The 26,397-nt window shown below is 34.1% G+C and overlaps 1 protein-coding gene across 3 annotated transcripts in view; it reads right to left on the minus strand.

The window, feature by feature from the left end:
- Nucleotides 1–13,669: 13,669 nt before the first annotated feature.
- Nucleotides 13,670–26,397, minus strand: part of FIP2 (potassium channel tetramerization domain-containing protein / pentapeptide repeat-containing protein) — a 165,635-nt gene continuing 152,907 nt past the window's right edge. For all 3 annotated transcript variants that reach the window (XM_089820055.1, XM_089820053.1, XM_089820054.1), the window contains one exon: nucleotides 13,670–14,063. In XM_089820055.1, the coding sequence (XP_089676181.1) occupies nucleotides 13,995–14,063 (69 nt within the window). In that variant the 3' untranslated portion in view covers nucleotides 13,670–13,994. The remainder of the gene's footprint in view (nucleotides 14,064–26,397) is intronic.

Consider the following 26,397-nt stretch of genomic DNA (forward strand, 5'->3'; position numbering starts at 1 on the left):
GACTCACACCTTTGGCTGACTGGGCATCCATTTTCTGTTCTTACACATTTCAAGCATAGCTTTAGATTGAGAGAATCTATATACACCATTTTATTACGTCATTCTGAGATAAAAATGATCTTTATGGTATGTATATTTCTGAGTTTTGTTTTTGCTTTCTTCCTTTGAACCCTGTCATCGACTCTGCTTTTGACATCTCTGTTTGATTGCTTCTTACTCCCATGATAGTCTATGTATATGCTTTGACTTGTTCATAGTTACAACGTGGTATTTTTATTATGAAAAATTTGGAAGTCACAGTCCTTTACATTCTTATAAATATAGATGATGAAATGTTGAAGTAGATACGCATTGCCCAAGTGTTTGCCTCCGCTGATATCACTAACAGACCAACAACAATGGAAGAGAGATTATCAAATTCTTTTGTCAACTACTTCTGTGTATACAAACTAGGTTACCGTCTTCTATGAATTAGTTCCAAATTTTAAATGAATCTCAACCTTTGCTTTTCTCTTATATATTTATTTTATTACATATGCAGTCTAGCTTTGATACCATGCTAGTTTTAGGATCTCTGCAAATTTAATAACATTGTTGTAATTCTATGTGTTTCAATTGCAAATTTCCAAAATATATAAATATATCTTCAAGAGGCATGTCTTGTGAAGAGACATATCTCTATGGTTATACATGTTAGTTAATCATTAATTAAAACATATCTATATTATATAGAAATATATTATATATAATATATACCATTCAATATATTATATATAATATATATAGCATACTATATATATATATATATATATATATATATATATATATATATATATATATATATATATATATATATATATATATATATATATATATATATATATATATATGTATGTATGTATGTATGTATCTATTAGAGTATGTATAATTAATGATTAACAATAACCATAGAAAGGATTAACTCTAAGACAGTTCAATCCGACAGAAGCTACAATTTAATAGAAGTGGTAGGAGTTTAGTGTTGACTGCATATCTTTTGGATCATCTAGAGGGCCTATATTCCAAGATTTTTGTTGTATTCTAACCCAGAAGGTTTCCACTTTTGGAGGGATAGTTAGAGGCAATTGGGATTATGGTTTTGATGTAGGCTTATCTTGTACTTGCTTGATTACTCAGTTGAGAGAAGAGCCTTTGTACTTTTTTTTGTATTGTGTTTTTTAAACATTTGTTCATTGAAGTTGATTTTTTTTTGGAGCCTTTGAGAGAAATATAGATCTAATGTTGGCCTACTTTGTGACTCTTTTGTATGTGTGCAATTGTGATTGATGTTTATTTTATGTGTCTTCTTGATAACCTTAAAATTCTTGTCTCAATCTTGCATTTGTCTGAGTTAGTAAATTATTTTTGCATTGGTGACAAGTTTTGCAAGTTAATAAAATATACTGATTTTGGTTTATATCCTTTTAGTTTTAATTCATTAGATTCATCTTCTAAAACACTTCTATGCAAAGAATCTCCATCAAATTTGTGTCATATAGTTGTTATAGTTTCATCATTGTATCATTTAGAATTCAGGTCCTTCATCTTATTTTGGTGCATCACCTTACCTTTTATGCATTTCAAGTTATAGTTACTTGATTCCTTTTTTCTATCAAGTGTTAATAGTTTTCAAAACCTTAGATGAAGCATGAAATAGGAACTAATCTAGAACCTAAAGGTTCTTCCCAATCTTTAAGTGACCCACTGCCTAAGAAAGTTCCCATGTTTCTATGAGATGTCAAGTTTTTTTTTACTTTACAAGGAAGCAAATTTTAGAGTTAATAGGTTCATGACACATCAAAATATTTCTACTAGGGTAAATTTCATCAAGAATGATGCAAAGAGCATTGTGAATAAGTGTGGTTAGGGCCTTCACACTAAAATTACCTTTATGAGGTTTCCCCAAAACTTCTCCTTTACTTCACTCACTTGTTTACAAACCCAACTCCATGTCCAAGAGTTCGAATGTCTAACCTCAAGGACTCCATTGATCACCCTATGAAACACTCCAAATAAAAAAAAGTTCTGGTTTTAGGATCAATTTCCCTAAATAAGGGGTAAATATGGATTTGACTCTAAAAACCAACACAAATCCCAACCAACAACTTAGAAACATCCAAGATGACTAATGACTAGAGATTCATTCAATGGTTGGGCTCCAAAAGTTTTGCAAAACACATAACCCTTATTGGGCTAGTGGACATGCCTAAAATAATTAGGTTTCCTAAAGTGATTTTAGGGGCTTAATTTTGAAAAATCCAACAAAAACCCATGGAAAGTTATACATTTCAAATACCCTTTTTAAATTTCTATAACATCTGACAAGATCATATCCTCTCTCTCTTAGTATACACCCAAATCTTAATTATGCTTACAGGCCTAATAGGGATAATTAGGCTCACCTTACAAAGAACCTATACTCAAATGGATTACTCAAACTTATCTAACTACTTGGACACCTCCTAACACATTTGCAACTCCAAATCAATCATCATATTGGATTACCCTACTTGGTTTTGACCACTGCAAGAGCATTACAGTCAATTCCTACCCAACCACATAGAGATGTTGAGTTTAAGGCTTCCTCTTAAAAATAGAAAATAAAAAGGTATAGTGCCAAGTCCTTGGGTTCTTCAATTAAATTGTCCCTACTTTATTTCAAAAATAGGTTGTATAATTCCAAAGGCAGAAAAAGTCAAGGGTCAAATTTTAGTGGAACTCTTATGATAATGACGGTTTGGTGACAGTTACCAGAAAAAATACAATTACTTTATTTTTCCTCCATACCAAACTATGAGACCAATGAGAATGAAAGGTAAAAAGGATAAATAGCCCAGCACTCTCATTGATCATACGTTCCAATTCGTAAAATTTTGTACAATGAACAAAATTAGGGAATTTGCACCAAAAATCATAATTTTCTTATTCAAATCTTCACCAAATTCTTCACAATTCACCAATCTGACTTTCCTCAACCATTTGACTGATATTTACACATGTCCCAATAGTTAAAACTTCCTTTTCAAATAAAAGTGTCGTTAGGGAGGTAGTTTGCACTTTTTGTTCAAAAGTTGTCAATGTTGCTTAATGCAACATTGACAATGCAACTTTTGCACTTTTTACACTTTTTGCCTTAACCTTAGTTAAAAAGGCTCAAATGGAGGTCTAACATTATTAAAAAAATCCTAATACTCTTCCAAACAATAAAAACATCAATTTATTCCCTTTCACCAATTTTTACCCAAGGTTTATATGTACAACTTGTGATTAAATGACCTTACAAGATGGGCTCAAAACTTGGATCCATTGACTAAAATTTGAAACATTTTAACCTACCCTACATCATTTAGGAGAGTTTCCCCTACACCATACTTAATATTTTTTTTTATCTCAAGTTCTCTAAATAATATTTCCTCCAAGCTTGTTCCATGCTTCATTTTTGCTTCATCCATCCAAACGACTTCTTCTTTAGGGCATCCTACCTATTTGACCAGATATTTCTTGTATATGTTTTTTCTTGTCTTCTTAATGATCTTTGTGTCCAAGATCTTCTTAGGTAGCCTTGGTTCATGGTGTGTAATGTTTATAATAGTCTCTTTCAACTCTTTAACTTGCACCTTTGAACTTGCATTCACATCTCCCTTGTAGGGTGTTAGATCAAAAATATTAAAGATAGAGGAAATACCAAGATGTAAAGGGAGTTCAATTTCATAGGAATTAATGCCATGTCTCTTCAAAACCTTGCGAGGGCTTACTTTATTCATCATTAGCTTGGAGTTATTCCCTTTAGGAAACCTTTCCTTCTTGAGGTATGCGTACACCAAATCTCCCACTTGTTACTCCACATCTCTCCTCCTCCTATATGAAAGTTCCTTGTATTTCTCAGAAGTATGTTGTAAGCCAATTATGACATGATCATGGATATCTTTTATATTGTCTACAATTTTTTCTCCATGGGCACGGATATGTCTGTCTTGAAGAAGATCTCTTAACTCCAATGACCATTTAGTATTCTAACCATTTTGTACATGTTTTTACATATATAAAATATGTTTATTACATATTATGCACCAATGGATGTGTGTGTTTTTAGGTGATTGGACATATTTTTTTACTAAAAGAGTGATTAAAATTTTATTCAGACAAAAAGAAATACAACAAGGAGACTGGGCATATTATGCACTAGTAGTTGTGCATATTTGTACATAAATAAAATATATTAGAATTCTTAGAGTATTCCATTTTGGTTGTATTTGTAAACAATGAAGTTTATTTTTTAATAACAATCTTACTTTTTTGTGCAATGTGATGTGTATTACAGACATAAATTGACTAGCAATTCTACGTTTGTAGAGTTTATTTATAGTAACATAGTGAATGGTAATTGAGATATGTATGTAATTTATTTTAGATTTTTTTTTGTGGGTAATGGATATCAACATTTTTTATTTTATTTTTTAAATAAATATTTAATTTTTTTTGGTGGGGAGCAGGGTCAACATGACAAAAAGGTCACAATTATTGGAACCCAAAGTGGTTATTAGGTTCTTTGCCCTATTTACTACTACCTTTTTTGAATTGATCACTACCATTAGGGTTCACAACTAATATCGCTTTCTTTGCATTCCCTAAACTTGTCCTTGCCCCCATTACTTTCCTTTCAAGGCATCTCTTTTTTCTAGATGAGTATTATAATCTCATCAAAATCCTATTGATAACAAAATAAACCAATTCTTTTTCTGCAATAGAAATAACCTCAAATAACTTTTCTTTATCGTCTCCTCAAGGTTCTTTTTCATTTGACTAGATTTCTCTGTAAAGCCAAAATCACCATATACACAAATGCTTAGATCCTATGTAATGTCCACACTATTTGGGTTAGCTTGGGATAGTTATTTCTTGCAAAATAAATTGTAGAATTAAATAATAAAAAGATTTTATTTTTATATATATATATATATATATATATATATATATATATATATATATATATATATTCTACCCTCTATCCTAACCCCAACCCTAAAGATGTATCCAGATTGGGCTTCCTAACCCTTAGTTATTATGTTGCCTTCTCATGAAGTGACCCATTAAGGTTCTTCTCAGATAGAACATCCTCTATCCAAGGTCAATCACATATACATATGTTGAAATCATTATAATATTGTGGCACATGGAGATTGTCTATTAATCCTAGACATGGTTGTCAAATGGAGACCTTAACACCTCACATATCCCATGATAGAGATTTGCTTAATCTCCATGGTGTCGGTCCAATGGACCGACACAATATTATCCAAGATCTAATGTTCCTCACATAAGGAACTATATTGATTATCATAATAAAGTACATTCACATTATTCAAAAATAAAAATCTTATTATACCTATAACAATAATAACATATCATTTGAATGAGATTCATTTCTAACTAAAATCTTTATAATAATAAATATATAAATTTGGTACATATTCATTCATATAAATTTATCAGAACTTGTATATTTCATTTATTATGTTCCATAATACATCCAACATGAAAAAGAACATTATAAAATAAATAAATAAATAATACCTTTTGTTGAAATTCTTTAAGATTCCTACGTATACGTTTTTGTGTTTATTTAAGTACCCACCATATCACTTAATAATGCAAGGAGCTTGAAGGTATATATTTCATAAGAATATCATATAAACATAACTAGAAATCTCACCTTAGTGTGCAATGGGTACATTGTAGTTAGATTTACACGACATTTGTATATTTTCTTTTATCGTCAATAATAGACAATCACATTTCAAATAAATGAATATAATATAAATTATTTATTAACTTTAATAATATTTTCATTTTGAATAAATGAATATGATAAAAAAAAATTATTGTGATTAATAGATAATTAAAATTTAATTCAATGAATACAATTTAATTAAAAGAGCAATTTGAATGTTGTCATTTGAAGATAAACAACTTTATTTCCTTTAAGATATCAAAAGTCTTTTGAGTTTTTTTTAAATGATATCGACAAAGTTGGATTTGTGAATGTTAAAGGGGACCTGAATGAGTGTAATAGTTGATTACACAACATGTGTATAATTGGGATTGAAGCTCACCAGTTTTTAACAACTTAAACATCACACACTAAGATCTAATTCCTAAGGTAAAAGTGTTAGATAGTAAAAGTTTACTTTTTCCTTTTCCCCTTAGTGTGTGATGTTCAAGGGTCCCCCACCATATTTTTACAGTGTTCTCAAAGGATGCATGGATGACACAAGGCATGTACAAGGGACAACAAGCTACGTTTTCCATGCATTGGAATGCACCAACCAAACCTGTAAACTCCATAATTATCTCAAGTCTTGGGTTTAAAAGCTTTAATGTTGATTAATCTTCCAAACTTTCTAGGCTTACGATTAAAATAATTGTTCTCACTGAATCTTTGTTTTGTTCACTAAGTTTCTATCATTATAAATATCTAATTTCTTATGTTTAGTTCAAAAAAAAGTGGCCTAGTTTGTGTGTGTAATTTTTGTTCTCACATCGTTTGTAACTCTGATTTGTAGGTGGGTTTGGGGTCAGGTGAGATAAGGCTAAGTTAACTCCCAAAATAGATAGATTGTGATGGCATCTAAAGAAATAATTTTAGTCTAGAGGCATCTTGTAATATAAATCTTTCTGCCTAGTTGGTTTGTATACCACAGACCATTGACACTAACTCTCCTCTTCACTGCATGTCTTGGAACTCCTGGCTCACAACGTCATTTTCTTGTAGTAGTCTAAGTATTGTGGTCATAGTCATTATAGGTAGGCATCTTTCTCTTTGCCAAACCTATTGAGGTAGATTCATTTTTAGTATTACTTGAAATTAGACTATAAATTTACACTAGTTAAAAAATTTACACTTCTCGATGCATATTTCTATATTAGTGAAATTTGAGACTTGGCCTAGTAGATTTACTTCACTTGAACCATTTGCATCTCGATGGCCACCAAAATTATCCAGTATACAATCTCTATTTGTTCTACACTACCATTCACTTTGCATTATGGCATTGATAGGCAAAAAAATGTTGTGACCATTGGTGTAATATCCTTTGAATCCTTACATCTTCATTGTACAATAATACAAAGCTATCAACAACAAAATTGTTTCCTTTAATGTCGTTAACATTATTGGATGGCCTAAGAGCACTAAAATATTCATCATAGAACCCATCAAAGGCTATGAGGACAAACTAGTGTTAGGGATCACATTAAAATGGCTATGTGGACCTTCAGAAAAAGGCACTCCTTCCAAAAAGCTTAGCAACTTCAAAATATTTAGAGAAATCTTTAGAGTATCTTGTGCATCTTTGAATAGGATGTAGATTCTTTCCTTAAATATGAAGTTGCATTACGCGCACAATATGGCTCTCCTTGACATTGGAATACACAACGCCACACTTGTCACCATTAAATTGACTAGTGATTTCTCTTCAACCAACAACAAGGAAAGTGAGGGTTTCATTGCAGATCCTTTTGATGAAGAATCAAAAGCTCCTTACATGGTGGTTGTCAAGGTTCTCTTGAAAAGGAGAACTTGCCTTCTCGAAATGAATTCATTATGAAAAGCGATGTGATTTCAAACATAGCAATTCACAAATTTTGTCATGGGTTATACTTCTATGTCGTGGAAAATCTATAAATACTTAGAGAGGCGATTAGAATTTCAAATAATGCATCAATGTGTGGTAAAAGGCCATTGAAGACAAATGACACAATAGTACCAAAATGCAACTCAACATCAATGGATTGACACGAAATGAAAGCCATAGTGAAGTATGTTCAAGCAACTTTGAGCAATTGTAGTGAGACAATTAAAGAACCTAGCTAGACAAGTCAAGAAGTATTTTTATGATTGTCTTTCATTCTAATATGTTACTTGTAGTATATCTCACTATAAGTGTAATCATTGTGCCTCAAAATTATTTTATTTACTTTTTTAAAGATTTGATTGGAAACTATTTTATTTTTAAATTTTGTACAATTACTTTTGCACATTTAGATTTTTCTTTTTGTATATCTCACTATAAGTGTAATCATTGTGCCTCAAAATTATTTTATTTACTTTTTTAAAGATTTGATTGGAAACTATTTTATTTTTAAATTTTGTACAATTACTTTTGCACATTTAGATTTTTCTTTTTGTACCACCTTTTTTTCAAATTTTATATTATTTTTAAATAATGTTTTTCAAAGCATAAAAGTAGTAAGAAAATTCAAATAACTAACATTGTTTTGACCTTTGATCTTATATGGAACAAAGAGTTATAAATTATTTTTAAATATTTGAAATTAGCATTCTACTTAAAATATCTAAATATAATTTTTTTAATATTTAATATATTTTTCTTATATTTTATTTTTAAAAAAATTGATAATTTTAATTCTAATTCAATTCAAAAGAATTTAAATTATATTTGTTCTATATTTTAATTAAATAGACATATATTCACAATCAAAGCAATTTGTTATATATTATCTTAGATGGAGTTATGGCAAGAAGTCGCTGAGCATATGGAAGGCCATTAGTTGCAGAGCCTCATTGAATTCTTCACTTTTTATCATCAAAGCCATTTAATTGTTGTTTTTGGGGATTGTTATTGTTCGTGTTAAATATATAGGAAAAGACTTACTGGACAAGCGCCAGTATAACAGAAGTAATAAATGACAAAAGAATGACATTTTATTTAGTTTGTGATTATCACTCTATCTTTTCCAATTTTTAGACTTGAAAATCTTTTTGTTGTGCAACTTAATTTGTCAGGCCCTAATGTTGCCTACTGTAAGGCAGGGACCAATAATTGTGTCCATCATTTGTCATTAGGTTGGTATAGTCTCGTGGCTTCAATTGTGAATAAGGAAAAGAACATTGTAAACCAGGAACTATGATTTATATTAATCTCAAACCACGGGAGGCTTAAACTGTAAATATAAATCTGAAAATGCCTATGAATCCAGCCACATAGGGTTACACAGACGTTAGTAAATAAATTGATTTTCATAGTTGATCACAGGTGAACATTGAAGGATTTGTAAAAAGAATTCACAAGTGACCCACAAACGTTGTTGCCAAAAACAGACAGGCAAGGGGTCGCAACATGGAAGTATGGTGCGGGAAAGTTTCTTATTGATTTCAAAGTTGTGTTCAAATTGAGAATAATGAAGATGCCTGTAAACTTATTTCTATCCTGGACAATTCAAATCGATTTAGGGCAGCCACCTAATTGCATCACATTATTATTAAATACTTATGTAGCCTGCTGACCTGAGTTCAGTAAGAAAGATTTGACCAAAACCATTATATTTGGACGGTAGGTCAATTGTAATCACATTTGTGCATAAGCAGAAATAGAAATTGTCAGCTGACATGTAAAGTGGTAACACAATGTTAAAAGACCGTCCATTTACCTTTGCAATGAGGATTGCTACTTGCACCTTTTAATATCGTGAACAGTAATTATTTCAGCCACGATTGCAATGGTCGTCCACCGTTAGTGAGCATTATCAATTGTAGATAGATAATTTTTAATGTTCACGAGGCTAAACATAACTCATGGAACAGATTTCTAACTAAACCAACTTTAACAATTCTGGGACAGATTTCTAACTAAACCAATTTTAACAATTCTATTTTTTTTGTACAAACTGATATAAGAAAACGCCTACGATATAATTAATTAATACTTCTCCATACTTACCTTGATGGATCGAGTACCCAACTTCCTTAATGGACCCCTGGACTATATGGTCTTAGCGTGTAACAAGTACTCTGTGTGCTAACATCTCTGCCTGATGCACTTGATGTTTGATAATGCACCTCCTATCCGATCACCTCCCTTAATTGGTGCAGACTAGGCATCGGTCATTTGACTAGTTTATTGGACGCTTTCTTCTTGATGTCGTGTCTCGTGGTGTTCAAGCCCCCTTATTCATATGCTACCGCCCCCTTATTGGACACTATGTTTTCGATGTCCAGAGCTGCCCTATTGAGGCTACCGCTATGATGCGTCTCATATGCTATCTTAAAAGAATTTGACAAATGGAAAATAGTAGATGGTCTAAGATTGTCTTTAATGATGTTTAGTGCAAAAGGAAGAGGACATGGATGCAGCAAAACATTGATTGGATGAGCAAATGGAACATTCATTCAACATGTCCCACTAATAGAAAAGCAATTAAGGCCTTTGTTTTGGATAAATTTTATAGGAAGAACTAGGGTAAAGGGATAGGTAGGAAGAAAAGGTATTACATCAATGAGTTTAATCCTATAGGTGACAAACTTCAAAAGCCTTACATTGGTGCCAATATTGCTTGGAAAGATAATCTTTTCATTGCTCTAACTTGCATCAAGTCTGTAGTCAAACTGGACATTTGAAAAGGCCTAAAGAGGCTTGGAAGGAGAGAATTTGTACCTTTTACAACTATGACAATGTCGAAAATGAGCACATCTTTGTGGTTGAATGTGCTTCTTTTAAGGCCAAAGGGCCAATTTCACTAATTTCCTCGCTGTGTGCAATTGGCATAACCTTTTCAGTGAGGAGAACATTGAGAAGCTTGGGGCCTTCATTGTCATTTTAAATAGGAAAAAACTTGATCTGATGAAAGTGGTAGGTTGTCCCATATGCTATGTTTAGTCTCGTGGACATTAAAAAAATTCTTCTTCTTCACTACTTTGTTATCTTTGCTCTCCTCCTTATCTAGCTGTTCAACTCCCAAACCTTTAAAAAAATATTCTTCTTCACTTTGTTATCTTCGCTTTCCTCCTTATCGAGCGATTTGACTCCCAAATCATGGGTTTACCTTCCACGTCATTGATTGTAGGTTCATTTTAATTACCAATCACCCCTTTTTATATCATTCATTTACCACCCTCCTCGTTCAGTGGTCCAAAAGTAGGATGGGCTTTTATGTTTCATACAACTTTCGTACACTTCAAATCACCTTAATTGGTTGACGAAATGAAATGAATGCTTTTAATGAAATCCACAAGACCAAAGCAATCTAAGGGACGGAAGAACAGCCACACTAGATAATTTACAAATTCCTTTCCATTTCTAATCTTTTGATATGGATCTTAACCAAAAAACCAGCAGTCTGCTTTATCTTGTCCCCTTCAAATAAGCTATGCATGTTGTCCACCTTCAAGATGACATCATAGAGAGATCGGATGTTGTCGTATGACGCACAAGTTCTCTCCTCCCAACTTCTCTCCTCCCAACCCTCTCTGGGCCTCTTCCATCTTCTTGTCTCACACCTGAGGTGATGAGATCATATCCTCAGCTGTGTCACTAATAACCTTGCCTTTCCTTTAATAGCAGACCCAAGGTACGTTGTTTTGCCAACTTCCCCTATTGGGTTGAATTCTTTAAAATAATAGGTTTTCTTTTACTCATATTATTGTTCCACATGTCATTGTGAAACTTCCCTCTAACAAACTTTCTTATGTCTGCATTTGTGTTCGGACAATCATATAACTTGATGTTCCATTTAACCAACCATTTAATTAGGCAATCCTGCAACTATATACATTGTTTCTCCTCGATATCCTCATTTATCAATTTTGTATTGGTTACTTAAATGTCACATAAATGTCCTTCAAGTGGTCTAACCTTCGTTTGGTGGACCCCATCATAGCATTACTCATGTTGTGTTATAGATTTGTTTATTAGTATGCAATGTCTATATATTAATACATTTAACATCTGAATAGATATAATTGGTAATTGACTTATTAATTTGATTGACTTTTATTTATTTATTAGTAATATTTAAATAGCCTATAACACAACGATAAGTTGTGAGCCTTTCATCTAGGAGGTCTTGGGTTCAAGTCTACTTGAGCTTAACATGTAATAATAATTAATCTTAACAAATAATAATAAATCTAGGCTTCAGGCCATTATTTATCAAAAAAAATAAAAATTATTGATTTAGTTCACTATTGATATTGCTAATTTATCTATTAATTGTTGTCTAACTACAATAGGAATATCAAATTATTAGAGGGGGTATTACATCCTGGCTATGATATTTTATTGTTTGGCCATGGTTCTTTGAAACCTCATCACCCTTTTCATATTGGTTTCTAACAAAGCAACTCATTTAGCAAGATCACGTTTGTAGTCGTTTAAATATCTTGAATGAATTAAGCTCACCAATCGATAGATATACTTGATTTGCAAGAAATAAAAAAGTTTGTCTTTGGTAGATCATATCTTTGTCATATAACCCAAATCACAACTCCACAATATCCAAAATAATTTAACCTAAAAACAACTCTAATAATAACATGGAATTTAAAAACAAAAATATCCTTGCACTTGAATTTACATCAAATGACAATCATAAAAAAACATAGAAACCAAAATTAATATTGTACCATAAGGAACACGTACAAAATTTAAACCATCATAAACAAAAACAAAGAACATTCACAACGATTTTAATTTTAAAAAAAACTTAACCTAGAAGACCCATTATTGCTAAAACCAATTAGAGATGACATTTGCATACCCTACTTTGCTTATGGTCAAATATTTGATTAAAAAAACTACAATTAAAACAAATGCACTAAATGCATTTATTCTCATAATCCCTGATATTTCTTTTTTTTGAATCAAATCTCTCTTGGTCTCCTTCCACTCGCATCACACTAGGAATCACCTCAATTCACAATCAAATATCTACATTGATTTATCCTACATTAAAATGCACTTTTGTGCATTGAAGGACTTAAAAACACCTCGCTCACTAAATAGGCCATGTCAATTTACAATTACATAACAGATCTTCTACAATAAAGAATAACACTACACATTTGTTCAACGGGATAAAAGAATTGTTGCTAAGGGTCATTACTTGTATTGATTGTTCTCTATATTATGTCAATTTTTAGGTTTTGGGTATTATTTATATTTATTCATTTCTTTGAAGAAATGTTCATGGATGTCTCATAGTATAAATGTTTAAAATTTTAATAATTTGTTTGACTTTGTAAACTATCAATTTCAATTGTTTAATATAAAAGATATATTTTAAACTTATATAATGTATATATGCATAATCTATCCATGTTTTCCTATGAATATTTAAAATGTATTTATATTTTTTAGCTTTTCTATATTTTGTATAGTCCCCATTTTAACAATCCCCAAAAATGGCTCCAAAAGTCTGGAACAATTATACCATATGAAGAAAATAAATCTCACTTGTTGATTGAAGGAAAAATGTTGACCAAAAATATTACCAAAAATTATTTATATGTAAATATAATTAAAGATTTTCAAGAGGGTTGTTGATTGAAGGAAAAATGTTGACAAAAAATATTACCAAAAATTATTTATATATAAATGCAATCAAAGATTTTCAAGAGGGTTATGATATAAACAAACAAGGAAATAGATTCAGCAACAACAATAATATTTTGAATTTTGGGACCCCACTTTGCAATACACAGGCAAATAGTAACTAAATTAGTTATACACAATCGAAGATGGATTTCATAAGGGTATGCAAGTGGAGAGAGAGGAAAGATGCGAGGGGGGATGGCAGAATGAATGAATTTTAATGACATCTACGAGACCATCAATTGATGGGAAAAGAAAAAAGTGTGTATATATATAAATAAATATGTATAATTGCTCAGAAGTTATTCCAACCACCTCCCATCATTGCAAAGATGGCAATATCAAATTGACAAGGATATTTTGAACAAGAATGTTTATAGACTCTTAAACATAACTTACATTTTTGACAAGTAATATTGCCAATGAATATAAGCTTCGGATTTTATTGGTACGTTATTTGCACAAAGAAGAAAGCCTTCTTGATGAAATAATTGAGGTGCCAAATTACAGGTGGAGCTCCATATAACTTACAAAGAACATCAAATGCTTTCATAAATTTGATTGGTATCACCTATTTGCTCCAGTGAGATTCGTTCCTGTAAGATTTGCACCTTCAAGTCTTGCTCCCTCCAAGGCCTAGGGCACAACATAACAAGATAAAGTTTGATATAAACATGCATCACAAGAACAGACGGACAATGGTAATATGACTATTGAAAATAGCATATAGACAAGTTTCCCATCAAGTTTTTCTAGATAGAATTTTTAGTTTGAGAGATGAAAAGCTATCCCAATAAAAATATTGCTTATACAATTGGTTTTGTAAAGCACTAGTGTTATCTAATTTTTCTTTTTAGAGGTATGAAAAACATTGTACCCCTTCAACTACCTAGTCATCCCTTAGCTGTATTTCCCATTTTCTAAGGATAAATTGGTAATATGTTGACATTTAAAAAAAATTAAAAATTATTAATTAATGTTTACAAATGAAAAATTAACGATTCATGGAAGGTAACTACCAAAATGGAGCATTTTTCAATTAAAAGAAGAAAAAATATACATATATAAATACTCTCCTACAAGTAACATAGATATTATTTTAAAACAACTTAAAACCTAAAAAAGATAATGAAAGTAATCAAATAGAGAAATGTTTCGTGACTGCATTAGTAGGAGGAAAAGGTTCAATAGGCTACAAATGTAAGAAACATGTAGTAGATGCATCAGTTATAAATATTCTCCTACAAGTAACATAGATATTATTTTAAAACAACTTAAAACCTAAAAAAGAGAATGAAAGTAATCAAATAGAGAAATGTTTCGTAACTACATTAGTAGGAGGAAAAGGTTCAATAGGCTACAAATGCAAAAAAACATGTAGCAGTTGCATCAGTTATAAATACTCTCCTAAAAGTAACAGATATTTTTTTAAAACAACTTAAAACCTAAAAAAGAGAATGAAAGTAATTGAATAGAGAAATGTTTCGTGACTACATTAGTAAGAGGAAAAGGTTCAATAGGCTAAAAATGCAAGAAACATGTAGCAGTTGCATCAGTTAAAGATTTGACGTATCCTTTAATAAATTATTAACAATTGCACTTAACATAAAGTATCTAATGGATATTGATTGTGAATATTCAATGATATAAGTACAACTACATCATCCATGGTTAGTGATAAAAGATAATGGTAGTGATATAAAGCATTGGCAATACAATTCTCAAGTAATATATAGTGATTCCCAACTTTTAAGTGTTCTATCATGAGCATTTATTAGAGCATATTGGCCCACAAACATATTTTGTTGTATGGTTTATGTTTTCTTGTTTCATATTGTAGTCATAAATTTATAATTGGGTGTCCAACCCCATTCAACATAGAAAAGATTGAAATCTTGCCATAGGAAAGATATACAAATTCTGAGAAATTCATTATTTGACCATTTGTTAGCTCAAGATGAGACATTGGATTTCTTTCATCAGGCCAATCATCTAGTCACTTGATGTGGAAGTTAATGTTTATTCTTTAATTGTAACGAAATTGCCACTAATTTGTAATTTAATAGATCAATCAACAGCTTTATCATTTTTTTACGAAAATAAAACGCCTATCAATTGTCAATATCTTAGCCACAGTCAATTTGCTGAGAAAATTAAGATAGAGTGTTCAACAAATGGAATTTCCAAATTTAGAAAAGAAATAAAAATCAATGATGGAGATCTAATGAGAAATAAAAATCAATGATGGAGATCTAATGAGAATATATAGATGGGAGGGCTTCCACCTAATCTGTTGAGACCAGAGTTTCCAAACTCGCCGCAGTCAATAGTTTGGGGACCCTCGCTAAGTCTGAGGGACCTAGACTCAAACTCAACTAAATATGGGCATGTTAATAAGTCAAGTGTGTTTGGAACTGATGAGGTGAGTCCTCAGTGGGCGATGCAACTCTTATTTGCAAAAAAATAACAATATTATAAAGTCTTAAGTTGTATTTTTGTGTGCTATTTTTGTTCTTCGCAACCATAAAAGGGACTTCATTTCATTGTATTGATAAGAAAAGAGAAGAGTGGGATGAGAAGAAAAATAAGAACACAAAAGCACAACCAGAGAGGAAGAAGAGCTTAAAAAAATTCAAAAATCTATTGGAGAGCATACTACTTGTTTTTTGAGCATTAGAGTGTCCATATCAATAGTTGCAAAGAGCTCTCATCTCATTTCATGTTTGTTGTAGGTGGTAAGAGTGAAAGTTTATCGATTTTTTGAATTTTTTATTTATTTTTTCTTATATCTTCTATAACATCAATCTTTTTTCTTTAACTTTTAAATTCTTGGTGTTAAATCTTTTCCTTTCAAATTAAATTTCAAACGTTAATGAAAGAAAAATAGAAAACCTTAATTTTTTTAAGAAAAAAGTTTAAATACAAATTTTCCTTTAAAAAATTAAAGTTTACTGATTTTTCTTTCTTTGAAAGCAAAGTTTGACTTTGAATTTGATATGATAAGAATCAAGATTCAAAAGTTGAAAAGTTTTGAAAACCCTACATTTATTATGGGACAAACCTTTTAGTTTTTTGTATTAATTAATAAAACACAATGTACAAATCGTAAATTTTAATTGTCTTATTGCAATCACATTAACATTTTGTAAACCATATTTTTTCTCAATGTCCACTATTTAAGTGGATCAGATTTATCTAATGTGAACTTTGTTTATCTAATGTGAACTTTATTTAAATTTTATTAAAAGAAATAATTCTCTTAATTTGTTTTACTTCTTTTCAACTTTATAATTTGAACGGATTGTGCCATAAAAAACCACAAAAAACAATTATGAATATACTCACCTAGTGTTTGACAAACTTTGAAGACTGTTATTTGTATGTAGTAGGGGTGAGGAGAACCTTATGTAGTATGGGCTATGGGGGCTGACCGCCAATGCAGCTAGGTGAGGTGGGAATGGTAGGGTGGGGAGAACCAACCCATGTAGTATGGGCTATCAGGGGCTTACCGCTAATCAGGGTGGGGTGGGAAGGCCTCTACCTACCTCTCTATCTACCAGGATACCTACCTACTACCAACCAACCTCCTACACTGGCATAGTCCTCCCACCAACCCCTGCCTAGGAGACATGTTACGTATAGAACTAAGCTGAGCAGACATATCATACAAGATGGGCCGGACCATAACGAACAAACTTGAACAAAAATCTTCAATCTATGAATATTTATACACAATTAGACATTGGGGGTATGCCCACGGATGGACATGTCTCCACATCATTCAAGGACATGCCCACAATTGGACATGTCTCCACATTACGTGGTATTATGTCCCTCAACGGACATAACCAAAGATAATGTAATATGCAATTGGTCAACTTATGATAATCTGCCATTTCTATATATATATATATATCTACAGCATAATACAATTAACTATATTTAAATTTCTCAATTTAAATATATTTATATATGTATGACATGTATATATATAACAAATAATCATTATTCTATTATATATAGATAGATAGATAGATAGATACGAATGATTTGAATAGAATCAGTCACATGATTTTATCCGATTGAAGCTACAAATTATCAACACTCCCTCTTAGCTGAGGATAATAAGTATATCAATCACAAAGTATAAAAAGAGATATCACCTCAATATGATATAAGATTGAATGGCATCTCCACAAATATTTTAATTTGAGAAATGCACCATAATAATATCATGTCATGATATTAGGAGTAATGGACTACAAATATCAAGTCTCATGATATTTACCAGGTACTCAGAGTAATGGCCTACGAATATCAAGTCTTGTGATATTCACCACGTACTCAAGGTGTCCATAAGGTAAGTGCACACGTATGACCCATGTGATACTATAGGAAAATTATAAAAATGGTATGTTCATGGATATTAATCCCTCATGATATATCTATACAATAAAACTTGTAGATGTCTACATGACGATATGCATCTCTCAATTGACATTGATTTACAAGATATAAGCTATCATGATCTACTTAGATATCAACCATATGATATCCATCATGATAGAGGATCAAGTTATTGCAAGATCGTCACCTTGCAATAACTTCTAAAAGTGCAAGTGATAATCATTTACAAGTCATCACTTCTTCGTGATGTACACAAGGCCCAAAGGAATCATGAAATAATACTCATGATAACATAGTAGTATTTTATTAGTACAATAATCAAAGATGCTGAGACTCATTCTCAGTAATTACAACCATACCAAGTTTACCTCTAAAATATTCTACCTTCATTTTCACTAGAGGTTTGGTGAGGATGTTTGTTATCTGGTTTTCTGTACTGACATACCTCAACTCAAGTACATTCTTCTCCACCATGCCTCTAAAGTAGTGATATGGTATCTCAATGTGTTTGGATCATTATGAAATATCGGGTTCAATGAGATTTTTATGCAACTCTGGCTATCACAATGGATGATGGTAGGATCTAGTGGTTTCCCAAATAATCTAACTAGAAATTGTCTCAACCATACTGCTTCTCATGCTCCCGTAGATGTTGCAATGTACTTTTCTTCTATGGAGCTTTGAGCTGCATATGATTTCTTTCTACTGAACCAGAATATCATAGTTGATCCTAAACTAAAGCAATGCGTAAGTGTTTTTCCGATCCACAAAACTTCCAGCCCAGTTTGAATCAGTGTACCCATGCAGATCTTAACTTTGTATATGAAACAAAATCTGATTGTACCACACAGATACATTAAGATGTGTTTAGCTGACATTAAGTGTAATTTCTTTGGTTCACACATTGAATGACAAAGTGCATTTACTGCATAACAAATATCAGGTCTAGTGTTTACCAAGTACATAAGGGATCCAATAATATGTCGGTACAAAGTCAGACCAACAATCTTTGAGTCAGTAATTGCCTCCTTTAGCTTGTGTAGATTTGTTGTCATTGGAGTAGCCATAGGCTTACAATCCATCATCCTGAATCTTTTCAAGATGTCAATAGTATACTTCTTTTGATTTAGAATAATATCATTTATATGCTGTCGTACTTCTAACCTAGGAAGTAGTGAAGAATTCCTAAATCTCTCATGTCAAATTCAGATGCAAGATCTTGTTTGCACTTAGTTATGAGATGATCTTCTCCTGTGATTAACAAATCATCAACATAAAGAACTAGAATCAACGTATCTCCATTTTGTACCTTGAAGTATAAGTTTGGGTCTACATAATTTTTTGGAGAAATCAAGTTTTGATAGATAGCAATCTATTCTTTCATACCATGATCGAAGAGCTTGTTTGAGACCATAAAGAGCTTTCTTCAATCTACAAACATGAGACTACTACTCATGCACAACAAATCCTTCAGGTTTCTCTAGGCATACTTTTTCTTCAATCACTCCATTCAGGAAGACAGTGTTTACATCCATTTGATGAATTTTCCATCCCTTAGCTACAGCAATAGCACTTATAGTTCTAATGTACGTATACCTCACGACTGGAACAAATGTTTCTCCATAATCAATGCCTTCTTTCTATGAGAAGCCTCTTGCACCAAACCTCACCTTGTGAATGCGTCCATCTGTTGCATGCTCGATCTTAGATGACTATTTGGAGGAGACCACCAATTTGTCTTTGGGTCAGGCTACAATATCCCAGACATCATTCTTGAAAATGGATTTATACTCTTATGTCATGGCATCCTTCCAAGTTTGATGATGAGAGATTCCTCTACATTTGAAGGCTATGAATTTATAAATTCACTCCTGAGTACAATATAACAAGAAAATTTATTTGGTTCCTAGAGGGGCTACATATTTTTCTACTTCTTCAATCATCTTCTTAGTCATCTTCTTAGCCCATAAAGGTCTTTTCTTATTTTCTCCATATCCATATGAGGTATCCATGACTTCAACGAAATTATTATCTTCTATTATATCTTGAGTCTCCCTCTAAATCTCAAGAGAGGGATCATTTTGAGGAACTTCATCATTTATTTCATTTTCATCCTCGGATCTTCTAATGCAATATCTTCATCAAATATCACATCTCTACTTAGTTCGATGTGTGTTTGTCCAGGAACGTAAATTTTGTAGGCTTTAAAAGTTTCACTGTACCCAACAAGAATTTCCCTTTTTCCAGAAGATTCTAATCTAGTTCTTCTCTCTTTAGGATTAAGAATGTAAACAAGACTGTCAAATATTCTCAAGTGACTGATATTAGGTTAAACTCCAGAGAATGCTTCATTTGGGGTTCTTTTTTCTAGATGAGAGTGAGGGCATATATTCTAGATGTATACGATAGTACTAGAAGCTTTCGCCCAAAGGTGAGTTTCTATGTTTTGATCATGCATCATGGATTTTCTAGCTTCAACAATGGTTTTGATCTTTCTTTCTGCAACTCCATTTTGTTGAGGGTTGTAGGAAACAGAGAACTCCCTCTTAGTCCTAAAAATTTTATAAAAGTTTTGAAAAAAAATTAATGTGTATTCCCTCCCATTGTTTGTTCTTAGTGTTTTGATCTACTTTCCAAATATGTTTTGTACAAGAGCCTTAAAACTCTTTCAACCTTACAAGAATTTATTCAGATTCTTTGCATTTTGGAAAGTATATACATGCCTTCCTAGAGTAGTCATCTACAAAGATAATACACTACAAAGGTCCTCCTATGGAGGGAACAAACGTAGGTCCACATAAATTAGAATGAACAAGTTCTAGGACATTTTTCGATTTACTTTCACTATTGTGAAAGGTGCTTTTGGTATTCTTCCCTAATGCACAAACATTGCATGTTCCTTCACATTTACGTTTGAGTTTAGATAGTCCTGTTACCATCTTCTCTAAAGAGCATAAACCATAAAAATGAAAAATGTTCTACTCAGTTGTGCAAGATTTCACTTGCATTAATTGATTCGTGTATTAATGTTGGACAGGAAGAAGTATAGCTCGTAGAGACATCCATGCCTTATTCCAATAGTATGAGCATTTTTTTATATTTGAGTTCCTGGGCCAAGCTAGTAGTTTTCCTTCCATGAAAGTAATTTTGTACCCCTTGTCTTCAAGTGCTGAAATAGAAACTAAATTTCTTTTGATCCTGGGTACATATAGTACTACTGTGAGTTTGAGTGAGATGCATGATTTGAGGTCGATAGTGCAGATCCCAATTTCCTTTACTGAATAATTTGTATCATCTCCAATAGTCACTTCTTCATCATAATCTTCTCCTAAGGAATCTAGATGTTCTCTGAAGCCTGTTATGTGTCGAGAAGCCCCACTGTCTATCACCCAAGTGTTTAGTCTGTTAAAAACTTGACTACATAGGGCGGAGTAAAATATAAGTTTCTCTGGATCCATATCCATGCTTGGTTACTAACTTCAGCAAAAAAGGCTTGAGGTTTGGGTCTATCAAAATACTTCACTGCAAGGTGATCGTATTTGTCACATCTATAGCATTGCACTTTAGTTAGTTCCCTCCTTTCTTGAATGATTGTTTCCTAATTGTATCCTTGCCCTTTTCCCTTTTAAGATTAGCCTTCTTCCCTCGTTTATGTGATTGTGTGGTGAGGATTTGAAAGTCTTCTTTTGTGGAATTCATACTGATCCCTCTAGTTATTAATCTAGACTCTTCTTGAATGCAAGCAACTTTTACCTAGTATAGTTTGGGGAGTTTGAAGCGAGCACTTACCCCTTGAATAAATGCTTCCCACAAGATAGGTAGTCCATTTAGGGCTATCGTTGTTAATTCCTTACTATCAAAAGTGTGACCAATTGTGAAGAGTTGATTTCTCAAATCTTTTATCCTTATAAAGTATGAGGTAATAACATCTCCCTAATTCATCTTTATATGGTGAAGTTGATTTTTAAGAGCAAGTAGCCTACTAGTGTTATTGATAATGAACATGTCTTCTCGGGCTTTGAGCATAGCATGAGATGAGTCTAATTTAATAATAATAGATAATATGAGATCTTTCACTCTATCTACCAATAATTTCATTGCTTTGGTGTTGTTACTTTCCCATTGAATCTTTTCATTTTTCTTATTAGGTTCAGGAACTACATTTTCCACTATCGTTTTAAACTCATCCTCTTTTAATGTGAGCATCATCTGTAATTTCCAAGCTTCAAAATTTGAAGCACCTTCAAGTTTGTCTTCATCTTGTGCCTGTGCCCTAGCGTTTGACAGGAGATCCCATGGCCATGCCTTGTCGTGGTGTAATCCTCTCCCTGCAATGAACAGACAAGGAGCCCGTGCCATTTGCAAGAAAGGTATGGAGATGCAAAGGAGTCCTTGTCGTAAGCCCTTGTCGTGATCGGACGTTGTGTGCAAGTTCCAACCCACGCCCCCTTCCCTTTACAGGTTGAAGCCGCCATTATTGCCAAGTGTGAATCCAAGCCAAGTATCGTGGGCTATAACAGAGCCATTATACTGTGGAGGTGTTGGTATGCCAGTTGTTGGCGCTTTCTCTGGTTGATGACCAAGTGTTTGACAATATACCTCTGCAAGTAGATTATCCATAGTACCCAAATATTAAGATCAGATTGCATGTGAATTGTTTGACAGAATGTTTGGTATCGTATCTACTTTGGTTTATTCAAATATGGCTTAGTATTGTATATCCATATACTGCTTAGTATTGTTTTGAATCATGGACCCCCACCCAATCCAGCAACATTACAAAAGATAGTTGACCACTTGACATTATTAGAGAAGGATAATGCAGCTCTAAAAGTCACAACTCTTACTCTCAGTAGTTTCCCATGGTCTCTTACATACAGTTACAGAAGTTCGAACCAATGAACCAAACTCTCCAGGACACTATTCACTCCCTATCTGAATCATTAAATGACTTGAACCAGTAGGTTGTGGCTAATTCTTCACGCATCCAAGACCTCTCTGAAACTTTTACCACACAAACAACAAGCATTACAAAAGATATCAACTCCACTATTGAAGACTTTAGGGATATGGGAAACCTCAAAGACAAGCAAACCAAGCTCGCTAATAAACAAACATCTCCCTTGATTGAAACAGAGCAGCAAATTAAATCTTGGGCCTCCACTTGCAAAAACTCCAGCACTATGCCTCTGCTCGAGGTCAAAAAAATTGTCCAGGGGAAGTTAGCAGAAGACCAGGTTAGGCACTTCAGGGAACTCAACCTTTGGGTTAGAGGTCTTCCTTCGTCCTCCATTGATCTTCTCCCCACAGGCTACTCATTTCTCAACGAGCAACTACGTATTTCCGATATTACATTAGACAGAGCATGGTTTGGACACGATGGCACCCTTTTTCTTAGGTTTCTCTCACTGGCTAATCGACTACAAGCTCTCAGGGCAAAGAAGAAGCTCTTTCTTCTTTCACAAAGATATTTCTTGATGAGGACCTCACAAAAATCACAGGTAGCTGAACTAAAGTACTCTATAGGAGTCACGTGATAGAAGCAAGAAGTAACAAGAAATGGGCAGTAATAAGGAATCTAAAAGCGGTTATTCGTGACTCGCCTCCCAAGGGTTGGGATGCGAGATATACCCAAGCCAAATGATGGTCTAAGAGTCCATTGGTTGTATGCTTCTCAACTGTTGGAATGGCAATGGCTCCCTGTGTCTTTGCTAGGCTTACTTCATGATGCAGTTGGGTATGTTGATTTGTTGGTTGTTACCAAGACTCATGAGAGTCCTGCCAAATTTATGTGAATCTGAGTTGGAGGCACCAGTTGTCGTCAGAGAGATATCTTCATTGTCGTATGTTACTTTCCGCCGACTTCCTCACCTTACACCATTCATAGTGTTGAGGACGGGAACCCTTTTTCAAACCTATTCGAGAGCATCTCCAAGTTTGGGGTTATGGGTGACATCATCATCTTAGTAGATTTTAATGCAAGGACTAAAGATCTCTAGACCCCCCAGTATGACTGTGGGTCCGACTTGATTTGTACTACTGAGAGGGATCCTACTAGCATGGGGCTTCAGTGTTTGTCCAAGGATCACAGTGGATCTCTAACTTGCTATGGTCACCACCTTCTCTAACTCTATGAGTCCTTCGACCTAGTGATTCTGAATGGCCTCTCTTGCTTCTCGAGTTCTAAGCTTTTTACGTGTTGGCCTCATAGTGGGGGTGTGAGTGTGATTGATTATATCCTCATTGTTGCTTATTTCCTCCCCTCCATCTAAAACTTTACTATCTCTCGTCTTCCCTTGGTTGATCATGCCCTCCTTAGCCTTTTAGTTCTTGTTTCTTCCCACCCTCTACCTTAGCCTTTTAGTTCTTGTTTCTTCCCATCTCTAGTCACCCTGCCCAGATCCGCCCCCATACCCATTTCTGTTTTGAGGTTAGTGATCAAGACCTCTTCATTTTTCATTTGAGAAGATTCCTCTACCTCGCTAGCTTCACGTATCACAGTCAAGTGCCCACCATGTTTCACTCACTAGCTATCGCAATTTGGGAGTCGGCTCTCCTCTCTATCCCCCACCACTCCATTCCTAGCACTCGCAAATCTGTTCGACAAAATACTTGTCCCATGAACCAGTGGTTTGATGATGCTTGTAAAACTTTCCACCGCTCCTTGCCCTTGGCTTTTGATACTCATTCCCCCAATTTCACCAATTTATGACTCTCTTACAAACGCTTTCTTCGCCATAAGAAGCGATTATCTATTGCTTCACAGGGCAAACCCCTCTACGATACACTTATTCAGTATCCCAAGTTGTTTTGGTGCATCATGTTCCCCCAATGTAGCCAACCCCAGTCCACCCCTGACCTTCACCTCCTTGCCTCCCATGTCTCCACGTTGTATGACATCCCAGGTCAGCTCACTCCCCTTCCCAACCCACTCCCCCAGTGTCACTTATTCTCCACCTCCAACATTTACAAGGCCATCAGACTTATGAGATGCAGCAAGGCGGCTGATGAGGAGGGTTTTCAGGATGAGCTCTTCAAGCTTGGTACCATGATCATGGGCCCTTATCTCTCTACACTCTTTAATATAGTGGTTTGTTTTGGTTTTTCGGACTCATGGTCGAGACACATTATTCACCTGAACCATAAGTCTGGGCTAGCCTCCAATCCCGGAAACTATAGGACCATCATCATTGGGCATACATTTGCCAAACTTTATGCTACAGCATTGAATACTATTTTATCCAGTGAGCTTGACAAGAGGAATTGTAGGGCTAAGGGTCAAGCAGGATTCAAGGTAGACTACCAGACAATCGATCATATCTTTACATTGCGGGCTATTATCGAGGAGGCTCGGCACCACTTGAAGAAAGTCTACTACTATTCTGTGGATTTTCATAAGGCTTTTGATTCCATCCCTAGAGTGGCCCTTTTTCAGAGACTGAGAGATATTGGTATTTCTGAGATCTTACTAACGGCTATCATGAGGTTATATGAGACAGTGATTGGTAGACTCAGGACCACAGACAGCCTCTCCGACCCTATCCAGAGCACCACTGGGGTGAAGCAGGGTTGCCCTCTCTCACCCACCTTGTTCAGGATCTACATTGATGAGCTCGAGGCTTTTCTCAGTGACTCCTCGCTTATGGGTGATGGTTGTCATCTACACTAGGTATTGATCTCCATCCTTCTTTTTATTGATGTGGTTATTCTTGCTTCTTCTCCTAAGGGTCTTCAAAGGCTTTTGGATAGACTTGCATCTTTTGCGACATGAGATAACTGGTCGTGAACCTTGAGAAGACTCGTGTTATGGTCTTCAACGGTCTGAAGACCTCACATCTCCATTTTCACTTCCAGGGTTAGGAAGTTGAGATTACATCATCTTACACATACCTTGGGGTTAAGTTTTCCAGATCAGTCATTCAACCTTGAATTAGTAAAGGGTTGGGTTCCATTGCCATGCTCGAGAGACAATGCTTCAGACACCACTTTTAAGACACATCGTCTAAGCTATCCCTCTTGGATTCCTTAGTAAGACCCACAGTGCTCTATGGTTTGGTGCTTTGGGGTCCTTCCCTTTTAGACTCGGATTGGGCCATGATCGAGCGTACCCAGACTCTACTCCTCCGTCGGATTATCAGATGTCATAGATCTACCCCCCACAGTATAATTTTGGCTGAGTTTGGTGCTCACCCATTCAGGCTTGCAGCCATTTTTGACCTGATTTGGTTCCTCCACCGTCTTTGTGGCTTTGCAGACTCGGTTGAAGGCCAACACAGATACCCTTACTTAGCCTACTACTCCTTAGTTGCTATTGCAGACTCTAATCCAGCCACTAGAGCCCGTTGCTGGTATGCTCGGGCTACTATCCTACTGAGTTCAATTGGGATCAACATTGACTGTATTCCTCCCTACTAGTTCTCATTGGACGCTCCTGCCCATCTACTCCCCTCTCGGCAGGAGTTGAGCGAGCATGTTAGACTTGAAATTTACAAGCAGTATATCATACAAACGTGGGTGGATCCTCCAGGGGGACTACGTTCAAGGATGGCTTTCTATGCTGAGC

This window comes from Cupressus sempervirens, chromosome 3 (assembly GCF_028749045.1).
Source record: "Cupressus sempervirens isolate cs-2001-9-10 chromosome 3, ASM2874904v1, whole genome shotgun sequence".
Classification (NCBI taxonomy): domain Eukaryota; kingdom Viridiplantae; phylum Streptophyta; class Pinopsida; order Cupressales; family Cupressaceae; genus Cupressus; species Cupressus sempervirens.